Consider the following 19,652-nt stretch of genomic DNA (forward strand, 5'->3'; position numbering starts at 1 on the left):
GGCTGACATTGACAGCGCTAGATGCCCAATCCATTTTGACTAAGGCGTCAATGGCAACCAATGAGTAAATTTTCATTGGGTTGGCTGACATAATGGCCCTTTGAAGGAAATCACAGGGTGGTTTACATGTTGACGCTCTGACAATACGAAAATTTCATGTTTGCATTTATATGGTTCCATCTCCCTTCAAACGATGTCGCAATTCCGTTTGAAAACGAAGTAATATTCATGCCAGGCCTTAGGGGGCAATGTAGATTTACAAGATGATAGCCAATGATGAATTTCCTTGACACCAATAACCTCCTCAACACGGAAGACAACATACTCGCCCATCCCAAGCAAAGGCATTTTTCTTTTGCTCCAAAAGGCACAAAAATGCAAACATTAAATATATTTCAATTAAAAATATTATAAAAACAGTCAATTAAAGCTGACTTTCCGCTGTGTTTGCTGTTTTTAATGTTTAATAACAGCGCTGCGCACAGCCAAAGTGACGTGTGCGAGTGCTGACGTCATCGGCGCGAGAGTTTTCCATTTTTATATGGTTGCAGAGTAAGCCCCGCAATCGGATCCTTTCACTTTGGAGCGCATAATCAAAGGTTTGCATCTTGGGATTCCGTTTTCGTTGTCACCATATAGTACTAAAAGCTAGGCCATTCCACAACACAACTGTTGCGTCTTGGTGTCGCTGCGACACCATATAAACGGCCCTCATAACTAGTATGTGGTCCATGACAAAGATGAGTTTGACACCACCTTTGCGTCATAGCAGAAAAATTCTCAAACACCATATCATGCAACACAGTACAACTGAAAATGTATTTAATTATTTATTTGTTTTTTTAGATCATTTGTTAATATTGGTAAATTTAAGACTTTCCAAGACACTGCGGGAATACTGCATTAAATCATTTGCTGCCATTGATGGAGACAGATGTCTAGTCTATTTGAACTGGGAGGGCCGGGACTGCCAATGAGTGAAGGGCGAAAAATATTAGATTTTCATGCGATAAAAAGAGGACGAAATTAAAAGTGACCACTCAAAATACGGGTTTGACATTTGTTTTGTTTCATTTCTCTTTGGATGAAATCAAGCAGTAAACCATGAGTCACACATAGCGGGAAAAATGTAAAAGTTCGGAGCAGCTCTGTTTTTAACGCCAAGTAAATTAGAGTACCCGCTGGTCTCTCTTTGGATGCTGTGGAAGCATCACACAGCCTGATTTACAAGTCAGCTGTTGGCCACCTGGTTGACCCCCCTCCGGCCACAGATGGTCAGTTGTCCACTGCAGTGCGTGAGACTTTCTTTCCTCTCCCAATGAATGTAAGTGACCTCAAGGGCCAGAGGAGCTGTGATGTGCTCCCCCCACACATTGTACACCCCCACAGTCCATCACAGAGGTCATGGAAGTGGGATGTGGTTCTTTTCTATTCTACACAGAATGTACTAAAACCCCCGCCAATATGACAGTCATAAAACAGGAGAAAAGCCATCTTTACTTTACAATAAAAAGTACAGTGAGAAAATCTAATATTTTAATATCATATTAAAATTGTGACAAGAAAGCTTCATCAAAAGCACAGGGTAGGTTCATTGTATCCATGTGAGACAGAAAAAAAAGACTAACCATATTTGCGTCCGTAATATAAGTTATCAGTGTTATAAAATAATGCCATCATAATTTCATGATGAAATTTAACTCATTGGCCGCCATTGGTAGGAATAGAACATCCACAATTGAACTATTTTTGAATTGAACTATTTCTTTACAATGACCATGCAGTCACTTATTAGCATATTAACACCTATAACACCCAAACTAAGGAAACAAATCCACTTTTCTACTGTTGTAATGGCTTTTATGTTATTTCATGAATTAAGTCATTGTTTGCAATAGACGGTGTGTAGTAGATGAACCAGAGTTGTTCTAAAAATTAGCTGAGCGATAGAACAACAAACTTCCTACTGTCTGCTCGCTGCCCTGTCATTCAAAGCCAGCTATCCCAGTTATGTTTTAAATTAACCTATCACTAGCATGAAGTCTAATTCTCACCCCCCCCCCCCCCAAAAAAAAACACTTTAAATGGAATCATAAAAAATGCATTTGTATATTAAAAAAAGTACTGTTGTTTCGAGTTGTCCAATATTATGGTTCGATAAAAGCATTTTAAAATGATATTGGATAATATCGACGTTTGGTTTTTCATTATCGGTTTTGGGCCAATATGCATGTTGCCTTTAAAGTGAATGTAGAATCCTTCTGCCTTAGTACAAGGGCTGATCACAGCTTAGCACAGCAGTTATGTTTATTGACCCTTAGATGTCTCCAAATTAAGATGCCAGATGCTTGGGATTTGTTACGTGAGCAGACCATTTGCATTCATGGTGCAATAATTAAATGAATAATAAATTATTCAAAAATAATGAATTATAAACTCATTAAATACAGTATAACTACTGCTTTAGCAGAAAGAAATAGGCACTAAAAAAGAAATAAAATACAAAAATCTGTTTATCAAGTCGGGTATTACAATACAATTAGCCATAATATGTTTAGTACATGACTACATTTATCGGTATCAGATTTTTTGAGTACAATATTGGGATAACGGTTAAAAAATCATTACCAGACAACTCTAGTGTTTTTCCTGGTTTAAGCAAGAGTTCAAGTAATCAGGATGAACTTCAGGCCAACTCACCAAGACCTCCAATGGTGTACGAGTGATCCGAAGCACGCAACCGAAGCGGGGCGCTCTCAGACTGGCTCTCCTCATGGTAGAAGAGTTTGTAGCCTTGCACGCTGGCTGAATTTCTCTGCACCAATCGCCAGCGCACTGAAATTGTGGTGCAGTTCAAGGGCTCCAAATGCAGCTCAGGAGAAAGAGGAACTGGGGGGAAAAGGCATGACTACTTAGAATTTTTCTACTAATGAATGACATTTCTGCACATAAGTAGGACACTTAAAAACTTGACATCAGCATGCTCCTAGTACCCCTTTGTTCACTTGTAGAATTTAACAATTTCAAATGTACTACAAGCAACATGTGGTTACTAATATATTTACAATTTTGACTCACTGGTACACAGTTGCCCAGAAGTCAGGCAATTTTCAAAGCGAGAATGTTGTAGCTCTGACGTTAGCCACTAACGTTAGCCAGTCAGACATAAGTGTGAGCTTACTTCCGTGTTGCAGAAGATGTTCCGTTTTAAAGTTTACTACAGAAGTGCTTCCTCTACAGCGATGTACAGTATATAGTCACACGAGAAACGCAAAATGATGGAAGTATAGACTTCCAAAGGAAGTACACTTAAAACAGAAGCAGACTAACAAAGGAAGATACACTTTGGTAGATCTTGCATTGTGACCATTTCTACTCATACAGTGGGGCAAATAAGTATTTAATCAACCTCTAATTGTGCAAGTTCTCCCACTTGAAAATATTAGAGAGGCCTGTAATTGTCAACATGGGTAAACCTCAACCATGAGAGACGGAATGTGGAAAAAAAAAAACTGAAAATCACGTTGTTTGATTTTTAAAGAATTTACTTGCAAATCATGGTGGAAAATAAGTATTTGGTCAATACCAAAAGTTCATCTCAATACTTTGTTATGTACCCTTTGTTGGCAATAAAGGAGGTCAAACGTTTTCTGTAACTCTTCACAAGCTTTTCACATACTGTTGCAGGTATTTTGGCCCATTTCTCCATGCAGATCTCCTCTAGAGCAGTGATGCTTTGGTGCTGTCATTGGGCAACACGGACTTTCAATTCCCTCCACAGATTTTCTATGGGGTTGAGATCTGGAGACTGGCTAGGCAACTCCAGGACCTTACGAAGCCACACCTTTGTTGCCCTGGCTGTGTGTTTGGGATCACTGTCATGCTGAAAGACCCAGCCACGTCTCATCTTCAATGCCCTTGCTGATGGAAGGAGATTTTCACTCAAAATCTCTCGATACATGGCCCCGTTCATTCTTTCCTTTACACAGATCAGTCATCCTGGTCCCTTTGCAGAAAAACAGCCCCAAAGCATGATGTTTCCACCCCCATGCTTCACAGTGGGTATGGTGTTCTTTGGATGCAATTCAGTATTCTTTCCCCTCCAAACACCAGAACCTGCGTTTCTACCAAAAAGTTCTATTTTGGTTTCATCTGACCATAACACATTCTCCCAGTCCTCTTCTGAATCATCCAAATGCTCTCTAGCGAACCGCAGACGGGCCTGGACATGTACTGGCTTCAGCAGGGGGACACGTGTAGCAGTGCAGGATTTGAGTCCCTGGCGGTGCATTGTGTTACTGATAGTAGCCTTTGTTACTGTGGTCCCAGCTCTCTGTAGGTCATTCACTTGGTCCCCCCGTGTGGTTCTAGGATTTTTGCTCACCGTTCTTGTTATCATTTTGACGCCACGGGGTGAGATCTTGCATGGAGCCCCAGATTGAGGGAGATTACCAGTGGTCTTGTATGTCTTACGTTTTCTAATAATTGCTCCCACAGTTGATTTCTTTACACCAAGCGTTTTACCTATTGCAGATTCAGTCTTCTCAGCCTGGTGCAGGTCTACAATTTTGCCTCTGGTGTCCTTCGATAGCTCTTTGGTCTTGGCCATAGTGGAGTTTGGAGTGTGGCTGACTGAGTTTGTGGACAGGTGTCTTTTATACCGATAATGAGTTAAAACAGATGCCATTAATACAGGTAACAAAGGAGCCTCGCTAGACCTCGTTAGAAGAAGATAGACCTCTTTGACAGCTAGAAATCTTGCTTGTTTGTAGGTGACCAAATACTTATTTTCCACTCTAATTTGGAAATACATTCTTTAAAAATCAAACAATGTGATTTTCGGTTTTTTTTCCACATTCTGTCTCTCATGGTTGAGGTTTACCCATGTTGACAATTACAGGCCTCTCTAATCTCTTCAAGTAGGAGAATTTGCACACTTGCACTTGGTGGTTGACTAAATACTTATTTGCCCCACTGTAAGTAGTCACTCAGTAGAGATTGTTGTAAGATGTTAGCTGCTAGTGTTATCATCCAGTAGGAATTGTGGTTCTTAAAATGGAAATGCTTCCATTTTAAGGCTTACAAACAGGAGTAAACACACACTAAAGTCTGAATAATGTTAGCTGCTAAAGTCAGATTACAACAATCACGACTGGATGATAACATTAGCAACTAACGTCATACCGAGTCAGAGATGGGATTTCTACCAGTGTATCTACTGCTGTAATTTGTAAGTCTTATTCTATTGTAAGTCTATACTTCCATTGTAGTCACTTTGCATTCCTGTTGTGGTGGCTATATTCAGGTTTTTTTCTTTAGCAAAGCTTTTGCAATTTGCCTGACACTTTGTGGCCACAGTACTCGTAATGCACTAGCTATACCAGCATGACAAAGTTTTCCTTACTTGTGCGAACAAAAAGTGTATTAGTACACCGACATTAACTCTTTCAGTGCCATTGATGTGAAAAGTCAACTGGTGTCCAAATATTTACTGCCATTGACGACTTTTATTGCAAGTGAGCGGCTTAGGTAGAGAAACAAACTGTTCTGATGTTAATATATGTATTGTCAGAGTCATTGTATTTTTATGAAAAAATCTATCTAAAAGACATGATTTGGTTGAAAACAATCTGTGTTCTACTTTGTGTTATCAAAAACCGGAATAAGGTAGAAACAAACCGATGTATTCTGATGAAAGAAGAGTCTTATATTTTCTTTGGTAGTCTCCATGTTTGCATAGTCCTAAAAAAATATTAATTGAGCTTTGAAATATCAGCTCAAACGTTCTAAATCCGCTGGCACTCTGAAGGTGGTCTTTTTTTTATATGGCTGGCATTGAAAGGATTAAGATGATTATGGAATCAATTCTCAAATGGCTTTCCATAGTGCCATACAGGAGCTTTTTCTCCACAGGAAGCTATGCACTCCCTGCAGGAAGCTGTTTCAAATCAGAGGAGTCCTCTTTGAAAAGTGAAACCCATTTGATGTTCACCAGCTGCTTCACACTTAATACACAGCAGGCACAACCTCTCTGACGACAGAAGGAAAGATTTGACACGTTCTTACGTAAGGAATGACGTTGACTGAATGTCACCAGAATACAACCGACAAATAGAATTCCACAACATCCTACCACACAGCTTCTAAACGGTCATCCACTCTTTCCCACCTCCCACCCGGAGGCTTGAGTGACTCACTTTGTGACCCATGACTGAAACCTTTCCAGTGTTCTTGACAGTGTAGGGCAAAGGTCACTGAGTAACACACGCAATGCCTTAACAAGATTATTGGCAAAACTCTCAAAGTAGGCAGACAGAAGGCAAGGAATGCAACTTGGCCCTTTCATGCAGAGGTACCTTGAGGTAGGAGTTTGAGTCGTTTCATGATCATGCTCAAGTCAAATTATACATCTCAAATCAATGCTGCTTATTATTGACATAAATACCATTCATCTATTTCAGAATGTTTTAAAAACAAAAAATGCAAAAAAGTTTAATTTTTTTTTTTTTTTTTTTAAAGTACCAGTCTTGATAAAATGTCTGCCTGCACAAAAGTTTTTTTTATCCACTATTACACATTAGAATAATGAAATTCTGTTGTTTTCAATTTGTTAGAGAAGATTCTTTTACACTGGGATGCACATGATAAAGGTGCAATCTGCACCTTTAAAGGCGAACAACTATCAGATTAAAGCTGGTTTTGCCATCCTATCTGAAGAGTTCTGCATTGTGTGTTAGCATTAAGCTAACAGTTATCTCTATGATAGTTACCAGTATGTGATTTCGTTAAAAAATAAAACAGAGGCTTAATTTAACAGTATTCAACAGTGACCATTTTATCTTCACTACACTTACACTGCAATGTATTTTCGTATTTTTTTGAAAGCCTTTTTTCGCTATGGTCGCTCATATTTTATCATTCGTAAATTGCGACAAGTAGAGAATCTAAAGCTCAGCCTCGGCACAGACCAAAATATTTTTGAAAAATCACCTTAATAACTACCTCTAACTAAAAAAAACTTGAAATCTGAAGTACAACTAGTAAAGATAATGTGATTTTTAAGCTGCTTGCTAGCCCCAGAACTCAAGAGGGCATGTCTTTCCTGTGTTTTACCTTGGGCGCTGGATGCCTTGGGGGTGCGGTGAGAGGTCCACGCCGACTGCTCTCCCCAGCCAACACTGGTGGAGGCAGCGATCCGCAAAAGGTAGATAGTGTCAGGCTGCAGGTTTTCTAGGAGGTGCTGTGTCTTTTCTCCTGGAAGCTCGATCTGAAAGACCGTGCTCTCAGCGCTGGCTCGATGCGACAAACGATAGGCAGCGACTCGGCCGCGGCTCAGCTTGTCAGGGAGAGGTTGCCACGACACCTGGATGTCGGTGGGGCTGCGGCTAGTGAGGCTGAGCTCGGGGGCACGAAGGGGAACTGTGAATAGAAAAGCAGGAGAGATCAAATTATCCAGTAGGTGTCAAACTCAAGGCTAAGGGACCAGATTGGCCTGCAACACCACAGCGAGAGTAAATTATATGCATCGACTTTGTTTGTCGCTATGATAAAATTCAATTGAATTGAATTGAATTGTAGCCCTCAATAAAAGATGGAGGACGTAAAGAAAAAAAAAATTAACATTTAATATCAATCACTAAAGATTTTTAGAATTTTTAAAATTGAAAAATATTTAGATTTTTTTTCTTTACGGACTTTCTAATTTAAAAAAATATAATTATAGAGAATACACGTTTCCCCTTCTCTGTCTATTATTAATAAATAACTCAAAAAGTAGACTAAATAAAAATGAATTTGACAACTTTTAGAACTACAATGTCTAAATGATTCATTCACTGTCAAAATAGTTGTTGATTCATTTGCTAATCGATTAATTGCCAATTAGTTGATTAATCGTGGCAGCCTAAGCTGGCAGAGATAATTGCCCTCCGAAGGAAACCATAACAACAATGTGGCCTGTGACAAAAATGAGTTGAAAACACCTACATTGGTGGGGACAAAGACTACAAGGAACATCACAAACAGCTGAGGCAGCCATTAACATGCTTGGCAAGAGATAAAACGAGTTTCTCCAAGAAGCTAAGAGAATGAGACATTACCACAAACAGCTATAAATGAGCTTGTGTATACAATCAGAGATAAACACTAACAAAGGAACTGTGATATTTACCAAAAAACAACAATGATACTAATTAACACATTCAGTGCCATTGACGGCAATAGACATCCAAGAGGAAGGACAGGAAAGACTAGGATATGACGGGAGCAAGGTAAGTGTGACAATTTACCTCATTGGCTGCCATTGACAGCAGTAGACATCCCACTTATTTTGACTGCAAATAACTGCTGCTAACCCTCCCAGTCATACTGGATAGGACCTCTACCACCGTCAAAGGCAGTGAATGAGTTAATGGCAGTAAAACAATTTATTACCAAACATGACAGTCAACCACATCCCAGTTTCATATTCTATATTCTGCATAGAAGTTGCTTTAATGTTCTAAGGATATATAATGTGGTTGTAAGATTCCTCACCATCCTCGAGTGTGTGCTGGAACATGTGGTCAGACATGCGACTGGCTCCCATGGGCATATAGGCCACCACGTAAAACGTGTAGTTCCGAGCTGGTTCCAGGTCATCAATAATATAGCGGGTCGTATCATTTCCAATAACAACCTGGTACTCCTCGTTGTTTAATCCTGGACAAATGATGATATTTAAAACCAGGTAAATGTCAAGTGTCTACACAAAAAAATAAATGAATAAATAAATAATTGGGAAAACTTTAACTTTTAAGTGAATCTATTTCCCTTGAATTTTCAAGTTTTGATTGAAAACTCAAAAAACAAACAAAAAGAAGTTAGAGGTTAAAACGAAATATTTTAAATAAAGGACTTTTAGTAAGTCGTTTGAACTCAATATTTTAAGTAAACTGGACTGCAGACAACAGCGCTAAAACCCTTGACTGACTGTCCAGTTGCCAGTGTCCTCTTTTGAAGACAGTGGATTTGGGAGTTGGATTATGCACAAGATTCACACAATTTAAGATTTCAAGTTCAGTTTACTCAAAAGTATAAGTGTGGTTCACAAACTCAACCATGCTAGTAGTTCACAATATTAACTTGATAAAATGAGTTCCGATTGTATGAATACCCAAACTAAGTCACATATGAGAACGAACTGAGTTAAATTAGCATGGATAATAGAAAGTTGTTGTTTTTTTATAGAGTAAATGTCACACTTTAACTAACGCATCAGCAAGTGTATGTTACATTCTATGAAACATGCAGTTGGGTTTCAACTTTCAAACCATTTTTGTTGTTTTTACGACATTTTAACAACTACATTTAATATCCGAGCTTGTCCACTAGTTTGCATTGTTAGAATAATAATGCATAGGCCTGTCGCGATACCAAATTTTAGTGTGCGATAATTATTCCCATAAATTATTGCGATATGCGATATTATTGTGCCCCCCCCAATTTTTTTTAACCAATTTACAATAACACAGTGAGAATACAGTATATATTAATAGAGCAAGTACACCCATTTACACGCGATAAATATTTACTCTTAAATTCAAAAATACTTTTTAAGAAATCACAACTAAAAACAATAGACCATGCCTCTTAAGTAAAAAAACAACAATATTGATACCGCACAGAAACACAGAATAGATCAAATGTGTTTTAAAAAAAAATTGCACTTAATAACTTCAGCATTTAGGCAAATGAAAACTTTTCCCGTCATAGTTTCTGCATTGGTGTTTCATAAGGATGCAACGATACAGTTAAGTCACGGTTCTGTACAATTGTTGATACGGGGGACACGATTTTCGATCCGATTCAATACGTTTAATGCTCTGTAAAAAAAATAATTAAAAAAAAAATTGTTTCGTTTTTTTTGTTTTTTGTTTTTGCTAACGAGCAAAAATTAAATTGCCATCATATAAACAGGCATTTTAGTTAATAATATTTATGTGCTTACTTCTTACTGATCTGAAAAAAATGTGTATAAAAGTGCTGAGAACAATCTTTACTGTTTGTAAAGTGAGGCAGGGCACACTGTTGATTGCTACAGCTCTCTTAGCAGCTAGGTTTACTACATGAGCAAGACATCCTATTTGTGGTCCGAAACCATCTGTGTCACGTACTGAATTAACAATATTTGCAACATTATCTATAGTCACTGGTATGGATTGATTTGGCCTTCTTAATTTCCATTCAGTCATGACAGTTTAGAATTCATCGATGTAGTATATGGACTATGTGTCCCATAATCACTCTGCTCTCACGTAGCCAATGGCATGGGACATAGCACATCTAGTTTGCCATTTCATGATATCTAGCGTGTGCGCGCATTAAAAAAGTTAGCAAGCGCCGCTTGCCGCTGAAGTCACATTTGCTCATTACTACACAACACCAGCATATGACAATCGACTTTCATAAACAGGACGAGTTTGAAGCACAGCGCTCTTTATTTCATTCAGCTGTTCGTTGTCAAAGCGAGGTTGTTCGTAGCAGCCAAGTCGGTAACAATGTTTTGGCGGACTTCGTTGTAAATATCCGACGTTGTGCCGAAAAATAGCCGCCCTGCGTGAAATGTCACTCCTGACGGGAGCGCCCACACGTCAACAACACCGGCGCACCGTAGATGGTCCACAGTCACTCCGGAGCACTGATGCGGCCGGTATACGTTGAACAATAGGATATAATGGGAACGATTTGCTCCGGCGCTAGTTTTTGCCGGACCTGGAACGAAGATGCATTTTGCGCAGTTGGTAACGAGGAATCCGAACTTTTAACAGCACGTCTGCTGCACGCGCGCACGCACGTGCGGCGATAAGTCGCAGCGGAAAAATTACCGCATTCATTTTTATTTATCGCTCGATAAATGGAATTATTGCATATTGCGACAGGCTTAATAATGCATCAACAACTAGTGTGTTTGAGTCACGCTTCGAAAAGTAATTAGATTCCAAATTTGGCAAGCAAAGTTAAAATGTTTTGTCCTTCCACTGAATGCCTCTTTCAAACATTCCTGAGAAGAGTAAAAAAATGAAGTCTGCTTCCTTTTCACATTCACACCCTCCAACTGGCTTCCCAGGACACATACTTTTGGACACTCAATCACGCAGGCTAATTAGTTTTCCTTTTATTGAGACTCTATTTTGTGCTAGTACTTGCTGCCTCAGGTGCAGGGCCGACTGTGTGCTGCACACTGACAGCTATTCTCACAGCCTGTGGAGATGCCACTGCATCTAAATCACAATAAGCATGACTGATGCCAACAATTTAACAATGAATACCTCTTCTTTTCTAGGCTTGATCTCCTTCAACATCTAGCAGGTGTTCCTTGCCTCCTCAGTTGGATCCTGTACATTTCACCTCACTAATTGAAGTCAGAGGCATTCTAATGAAGTGCAGCATTTGAATGAATAAGTTTTTTTTTCTCCTCAAGGTGCAACATTGTTCCACTGTGACTCTTGTTGTCATTAGCAAGAGTTCCCAGGAAGGCTGAAAGTAATTTCTCTTCAAACAATAGAATTCTTGTGAGTTGTTGAATAGTTTTCTTTGCTTCCTGAATGCTATCAGCCAAAAGAAGGGCCCCAGGTTCTTGAAACTCCACTGCTCAAGGATCTATCTAATCCTGTTTGTCAAGATAAGGAGGTTTTCCCTTTCTTTTTTTTTTTCTTTCTTTTTTTAGATTTTCTTTGTCTGGCCTAATGTCTTTTAAGCATAATAAAAAAAATTTGCGTGATTAAAAATAAAATAAAAAGTCACCTCATATAGACAACCTGGCGTCCACATATGTGAAATCACATTTAGGATCATTTATACAAGCGTGGCCTACATGACCCAAAATGTGATGTCCAGTTTTGTAATGCCAGGTCTCTATAATTAGATTTATTTCAACTATTATGTATAATTTTTATACTAATTTTACCTGTTTTTATGAATACATACAGTGGCATGAAAAAGTATCTGAACCTTTTCGAATTTCTCACATTTCTGCATAAAATCACCATCAAATGTGATCTGATCTTTGTTAAAATCACACAGATGTAAAAAAAGAAATAAAGTGTCTGCTTTAACTAAAACCACCCAAACATTTATAGCTTTTCGTGTTATAATAAGGATAGCATGCAAACAGTGACAGAAAGGGGAAAAATAAGTAAGTGAACTCTTTGTCGAAGGAGACTTAAAGAGCAAATGAAACCAATTTTTACCAAACAATTTAAGTCAGGTGTGTACCCTATCACTGATGAGTGGTTTAAAGCTGCCCTGCCCACTATTAAACACACACCTGGTAAGAATAGATGAGAAGCATAGTCAGATATGCATCATGGCTCGGTCAAAAGAGCTGTCTGAAGACCTGCGATCAAGGACTGTTGATTTGTATAAAGCTGGGAAAGGATACAAAACCATCTCTAAAAGTCAAGATGTTCATCAATCGACAGTCAGAGAAGTTGTCTACAAATGGAGAGAGTTTGGCACTGTTGCTTCTCTCCCAAGGAGTGGCCGTCCCCCAAAGATGACGCCAAGAGTTCAGCACAGCATACTCATAGAGGTAAAAAAAAAATAACCCTAGAGTGTCTGCTAAAGACTTACAGAATTCACTGGCACAGTCCAATAACTCTGTGCACACATTAACTGTATGTAATACTATGGCCAAGAATGGTGTTCATGGGAGGACTCCAACATCAACACCTCATCCCCACAGTCAAGCGTGGTGGAGGGAGCATCATGATTGGGGGCTGTTTTGCTAACTCAGGGCCTGGACAACTTGCAATCATTAATGGAAGAATGAATTCAAAAGTTTATCAGGATGTTTTGCAGGAAAACCTGAGGCCATCTGTTGGACAGTTGAAGCTAAAAAGAGAATAGACGCTGCAACAAGACAATGATCCAAAACACAGAAGGAATTCAACTTCAGAATGGTTTCAGACGAACAAAATACATGTTCTTGAGTGGCAAAGTCAAAGTCAAGACTTGATCCCCATTGAGATGCTGTGGCATGACCTAAAGACAGCGATTCATGCCAGAAATCCCAGGAATCTGACTGAATTACAGCAGTTTTGTAGAGAAGAATGGGACAAGATTAGTCCTGGTCGAGATGCCAAACTGATCTGCAGCTACAGGAAGCGTCTGGTTGAAGTTATTGCTGCCAAAGGGGGTGGGGGGGGAACAAAGTATTAAATGTGATGGTTCACTTACATATTTTTCCCCCTTCTGTCATTGTTTGCATACTATCCTTATTAAAATATGAAAACCTATAAATGTTTGGGTGGTTTCAGTTCAAGCAGACACTGTTTTCTCATCTGTGTGATTTTGACAAAGTTCAGATCACATTTGATTGTGACTTTACGCAGAAATGTGAGAAATTCCAAAAGGTTCAGATACTTTTTCATACCACTGTAAAATAGACTAGGCCATGAATCTTGACTTGTCACAATTACGAAGAAGAGAGATGTCGACACCATTGAAGTTGGACATATTTAAACATGTCACACTCGAGTAAAGTACTGTATGTATCTTTAAGGTAAAACCATCATATGTGTTGGGGTAGATGTTCAAAAATGTGTTTTCGCGATCATGAGAAAAGCACTAAATTATGAGTACCATGTAAAAAAAAAAATACAAATATAACAATAAAGTAGCCAAATTCCCTAAAATAGCATTTTGTATAATTTCACTATGACATTTGCTGTTGTTGTTTGAAATTCCAACTAGTAGTTATACAGCTGTTATTATTTTAATAATTATGCTTGTTGTCTTCTTTTATATACCTACAGAATAGGCAATGCATACTCTATATTCTTTCAGTGTACAGGAAGGTAACTCTTGCCTGTCAAGCAGATATTTGTGAAATTTGCCCTAATACCTTTGCTCATACACTGTATAAAAACACAATTTGTGTTCCCGTGCTTCTTCACTCACCCTCAGCCTTCATGTAGTGCACAGAATAAGCAATAACTTTATCAGAGTTGTAGAGCGGCCTGTCCCAAGCCAGCAGGATGGCAGAGCTCGACACAGTGTCCGCTCGGATATTCCTCGGCGCGCTGGGGCGATCCTCCGACATGACCACGATGAGCCTCGCCATGGCCAACACGGAGCCCTGCTCGTTCTCAGCCTGACACTGATAGATAGCGTCGTCCTCAGGAATGATCTGGTTAATGACCAGTTTGCTGTGGGACACGCACGCACACAAATTTATTTTCACGTGGATCCTTGATTTCCTTCACCTCCTATTTTTCCACCAGGAGAGAATGAACAACTATACCTGCTGTACATCTTGATTCGACCATTGGAGTGAATGCTCTCTCCGTTTTTAAGCCAGGTGATCTGTGGACTAGGAAAACCCTCAGCTTGGCACACAAAGCGAGCCGTGCCAGCACGCGGACGCGTAAGGCTCTCCGGCCACTCAACTAAGGAGGGCGGTGCTGTGATGGAAACACATCAACGGGAAATAAATAGCAAAAAAAGCAAAAAGCAAAAGCAGAGGCTGTAGTTATGCTTTAGGCTGGAGATGGCAGTTGCGAGTAAAAAAAAGTGACAAACTCTAAAGAGCACCTTTAATGTGGATTTTCCTTCTGAAAACTAAATTAAAAAATAATTTAATTAGGGTAACCAAACATCCTCTTTTCCCTGGACATGTCCACTTTTCACATCCTGTCCGGGGTGTCTGTTAGGGTTTTATAAATTCATGAAAATGTCCAGTTTTAATTATTTTTCACAGAACCAATTAGCGTGTATTGAAATTGACTGACGCTTTGCACAGAATACTACGGTACTGTGCTGCCTATGACGTGTTCCCAGGGAACCTGCCCAGTTGTTAAGACTTTTATTACGGTCAATAGGTATATAATCAAATGCTAATGTACCCAAAATACCGTAATTTCCCGAATATAACGAGCACTTTTTTTCCTCCAAAATCAACTTGTAAAATCATGGTGCGCATTATACACGGGTACTTGGATGGAGACAGAAATATATATATATATTTTATATATACAGGACTGTCTCAGGAAATTAGAATATTGTGATAAAGTTCTTTACTCTCTGTAATGCAATTAAAAAAACAAAAATGTCATACATTCTGGATTCATTACACATCAACTGAACTATTTCAAGCCTTTTATTATTTGAATATTGCTGATTTTGGCTTACAGCTTAAGAAACCTCAAAAATCCTATATCAAAAAATTAGAATACTTCCTCAGACCAAGTAAAAAAATAATTTAATAACAGCAAAACTAAATCAAACATTTGAAAATGTCCATTGATGCACTCAGTACTTGGTTGGGAATCCTTTTGCACGGATTACTGCATCAATCCGGCGTGGCATGGAGGCAATCAGCCTGTGGCATTGCTGAGGTGTTATTGATGCCCAGGATGCTTCGATAGCGGCCTTCAGCTCATTTGCATTTGTAGGTCTGGTGTCTTTCATCTTCTTCTTAACTATACCCCACAAATTATCGATGGGGTTCAGGTCAGGGGAATTAGCAGGCCAATCAAGGACAGTGATGCCATGGTCAGTGCACCAGTTACTGGTGGTTTTGGCACTGTGGGCAGGTGCCAGATCATGCTGGAAAATGAAATCCTCATCTCCATAGAGCTGTTCAGCAGATGGAAGCATGTAGTGCTCTAAAATCTCTTTGTACACAGTTGCATTTACTCTGGACTTGATGAAACACAGTGGACCAACACCAGCAGCTGACATGGCTCCCCAAACCATTGCTGACTGTGGGAACTTCACACTGGATTTCAAGCAACTTGGATTTTGCTCCTCTCCAGCCTTTCTCCAGACTCTGGCGCCTTGACTTCCAAATGAAATGCAAAACTTGCTTTCGTCTGAAAAGAGGACTTTGGACCACTCTGCAACTGTCCAGTGCTTCTTCTCCATAGCCCAAGTCAGACGCTTCTTCCGTTGTCTTGAGTTCAGAAGTGGCTTGACCATGGGAATACGGCTATTGTAGCCCATTTCCCGGACACGTCTGTGAACTGTGGCTTTTGATACCTGGACTCCAGCTTCAGCCCACTGTCTTTGAAGCTCCCCCAAATTCTGGAAGCGGCTCTTCTTCACAATTTTGTTAAGGCTGCGGTCATCTCTCTTGGTTGTGCAGCGTTTCCGGCCACATTTTTCCCTTCCAACAGACTTTTTGTGGATATGCTTTGAAACTGCACTCTGTGAACAGCCTGCTCTTTGAGAAATTTCTTTTTGTGTCTTACCCTCCTAATGGAGGGTATCAATGATGGTCCTCTGGACAGCAGTCAGATCAGCAGTCTTCCCCATACTTGTGATTTAGTTTACTGAACCAAGCTGAGTGTTTTTAAGGCTCAGGAAACCCTCGCAGGTGTTTCGAGTTAATTAGATGATTCAGGTGATTAGTTGAATAGCCTACTTGTATACTTTTTCATGATATTCTAATATTTTGAGATAGGATTTTTGAGTTTTCTTAAGCTGTAAGCCAAATTCAGCAATATTAAAATAATAAAAGGCTTGAAATAGTTCAGTTGATGTGTAATGAATCCAGAATGTATGACATTTTTGTTTTTTTAATTGCATTACAGAAAGTAAAGAACTTTATCACAATATTCTAATTATCTGAGACAGTCCTGTATATATATATATATATATATATATATATATATATATATACAGTATATAAAAAACGATTTTTTTTTTTTTATTGACACGGCCTTGTTGTGTTGAAGAAACGTATGCAGGGATCCGTTGCCGACCAAGACGGTATGTGACGTCACCGTTTTGTTTCGGTAATACTGCACTCTGATTGGCCGAATGATTTCGTCTGTGATAAATTCTGCTTTTTTCACTCTTCATAATGCACAAAATTTAGTTTCTTGAACTCATTTCAGTCAACATTTATTGCAGCTCCGCAACTCGGACCAGAACAAACGTAACACAAAACAGACTTCCTGTGTCTGTCAACTATATCTGTCCCTCGGGAAACTCAAACCCAAATAACAATAAATAGTTCCTATTGTAACTTTCGTGTCGACAGCGATGAGCTCTCGGATTTCCGACTTACGTTCTCACTTTCATTTTACCATATCAATCCAAAGAGGAAACATTTATTCATCTTGGTGAAACGAGCAAGTTATACAGCAGCTTTTAAAAGAAAAGTCACATCTGTTTTGATTTCTCCTGGATTCTGGTAAGTTCAAGAAGTTATCAGATCATATTATTACCGTACATATAGTCAGTTTACGGTAATGTTTTGAACTACCAATGCGCTATGCTTGTGCTGTGTTTCACCAGCCAGTAAAATGACATTTCTGTATCTGTACACAAGCTCTGTTTTCTTGTATTCTTCTATTTATTGGTGCTAAAATTAGGGTGCGCGTTATACACGGGTACAATAATTTTCCCTAGATTTTACAAGTAAATTTGGGGTGCACGTTATACACGGGTGCGCCTCATATTCGGGAAATTACGATGGTAATTAAGACAAAAAGACAAGACTACATTTAAATAATTAATATTTAATTCCAGTTTATTATTTATCTTTTTTTATTTTTATTTAATTTTTCAAATTTTTTTTTTTTTTGGTTGGCATTTTTATTGTTCGATTATTTTTTTAAGAATAATAAAGCCTGTTGAGTAACCTCTGAGAATTTGAATTTGGGTCTTTGGTTATATACTGTATGGCTATAATTTTTTAAAAAGTAAAACTTAATTTTTCTATCCAGATGGACGAGGCACACTTTAAATATATTAAATTGATATAGGCACCTTTGAGTGAAGTTCGAGTAAAATTCAAGTATCTTGAGGCTGGGCTGAGTATCTTCTTTTTTGGAAATCAAAATATGGTCACCCTAATTCAATAAAACTCAACATATTAAGAAAATCAAGATCTGTCAAGTAGTTTGAACTCAGAATTTTAAGCAAATTGAACTTCAGTTTGATAGTAAATTACTCCAAGAAGGATTAAAAACCGGGCCACCACATTGGCAGCGAAGTACACAGACAACTGAGCTAAATTCTGGCTGACTGCACAATTGCCAGTGCGCTCTTCTGAAGGCACCATGCATGAGACTAGGGATAATTTCACGCAATTGAATTTATCGTTTCAAGTTATAGAGCTGAACACTATAAAGCAGAGTAATCCCCTTGGTGGATGTATAAAATACAATGCATATCTTTACCGAGTACAGTAACGTTGGCTGCTGCGACAGTGAAGTTTCGCGTCCCGGGTGTAGTGGCCCTGCATACGTAGACTCCAGTGTGCTGGGGCTTGATGTCTGTGATGACAAGGTTGCCATTTCCCAGCACTTTGGTGTGGTAGACGTCAATAGATTTGCTGTCGGCTCGACTCCAAGAAACAATTGGCCGGGGGTTGCCAGTGGCCATACACTCCAGAGTGGCGCTCTGATGCACCGACACGGAGATGTTCTGTGGCCCAGCTATGATGTGTGGCCTCTGGGGAAGCCGGGGGATAGGAGCTGCAAAGAGGGAGGTGGGGTGCAGGGCATAAGTTCAGTTTTCACTTTAGTGGGGATTCAATCCACCTTTAAATCGCAGCTCTGTCAAGTCACAATTCCAAACGACCAATAAAAGATAAAACAAAAAAAAAAGTAACATAACAGAGCTAGGCATGTGCCGGTTACCGGTTTCACGGTTTACCGTGGTGTGAAAACGTCGCGGTTTCAAAACCACTAAAATTTTCCGTCAGACCGTAGGACGGTATTCGCTATTTTTCTTGTGTCAAAAATGCAGCCAGAAGCGGCTTGGCGCAGCAGCGCTCACCCCCTCCCGTTTGTTGCTGTGTGTGAGAGTGAGCTATCGGCTACACAGCCAGCTAACCCAAAAACAATTACTCCAAACATGAGGCGTACTGTTCTTCAATTTATTGAGCTCTCAAATCGTGGTAAGTTTAATATACAAAATGAATACATTTAAAATGTTGTACAATTAGATTTTTCCATGTGAGTAGCTTCCACAGATTAGCACCATGGAAAAAGTTCGCCAAAAACAAAACACACATTTTCCTTTCAAATTCAATATACAAACTAAGTAAAAGCTTACAAAGATGAATGTTAGCCTAGGCTCAGCTGGGAGAGCAACTTCGTTGAGTGTTACAGCCGCAGAGTGAGAAAAGGAGCTTGATTCGCTTCAATGAAGGGGAAAAAGTGATAGCATCAAAGATCGCTAATTGCGAACGATGATCTTGCCCTAAGCACAAATCCACGTTCGCTGGATCAAAGTGAGGTCTCACTCCCAATGTGTGTTTTTTTTTTTTTTTAGATGAAACCTTTCCACAACAATATTGACATTTTAACTAACTTATACATTTTTACCTAACTTATGAATTCCTTATGTTCTTTTTAACACAAAGGCATGACATCATGTAGACTAGAGTTGACACAGTGGCTGAAAATGGCGAAACTTCACTTAAGCTTTTCCACCCTCAAAAAAAAGTCATGCAGTATAAATTTTTAAAAATTTTATTCAGAAGTGTTTTTACTTTATAGAAATTATTTTGTTCTTGATGTAATCTTGTGCAACTTGAGCTGTGGCTGTGAGTATAGTCTATAAGTTATATTTATTTTAATTTTATTTCAAATATTTTTTTATTGATAATTTATTTATTTTAACAATATATTCATGTTCCAATTTGCAACTATGGT

The 19,652-nt window shown here is 39.0% G+C and overlaps 1 protein-coding gene across 1 annotated transcript in view; it reads right to left on the reverse strand.

Annotated features, from left to right (window-relative positions):
• Positions 1–19,652, reverse strand: part of prtga (protogenin homolog a (Gallus gallus)) — a 72,103-nt gene that overhangs the window by 30,393 nt on the left and 22,058 nt on the right. Inside the window, exons 5-10 of the mRNA XM_057853215.1 lie at positions 18,171–18,467; positions 14,285–14,444; positions 13,942–14,189; positions 8,536–8,700; positions 7,114–7,419; positions 2,701–2,889 (exon numbers count right to left, since the gene is read on the reverse strand). Of these exons, the coding sequence (XP_057709198.1) occupies positions 2,701–2,889; positions 7,114–7,419; positions 8,536–8,700; positions 13,942–14,189; positions 14,285–14,444; positions 18,171–18,467 (1,365 nt within the window). The remainder of the gene's footprint in view (positions 1–2,700; positions 2,890–7,113; positions 7,420–8,535; positions 8,701–13,941; positions 14,190–14,284; positions 14,445–18,170; positions 18,468–19,652) is intronic.

Source organism: Corythoichthys intestinalis, chromosome 1 (genome assembly GCF_030265065.1).
Source record: "Corythoichthys intestinalis isolate RoL2023-P3 chromosome 1, ASM3026506v1, whole genome shotgun sequence".
NCBI lineage: Eukaryota > Metazoa > Chordata > Actinopteri > Syngnathiformes > Syngnathidae > Corythoichthys > Corythoichthys intestinalis.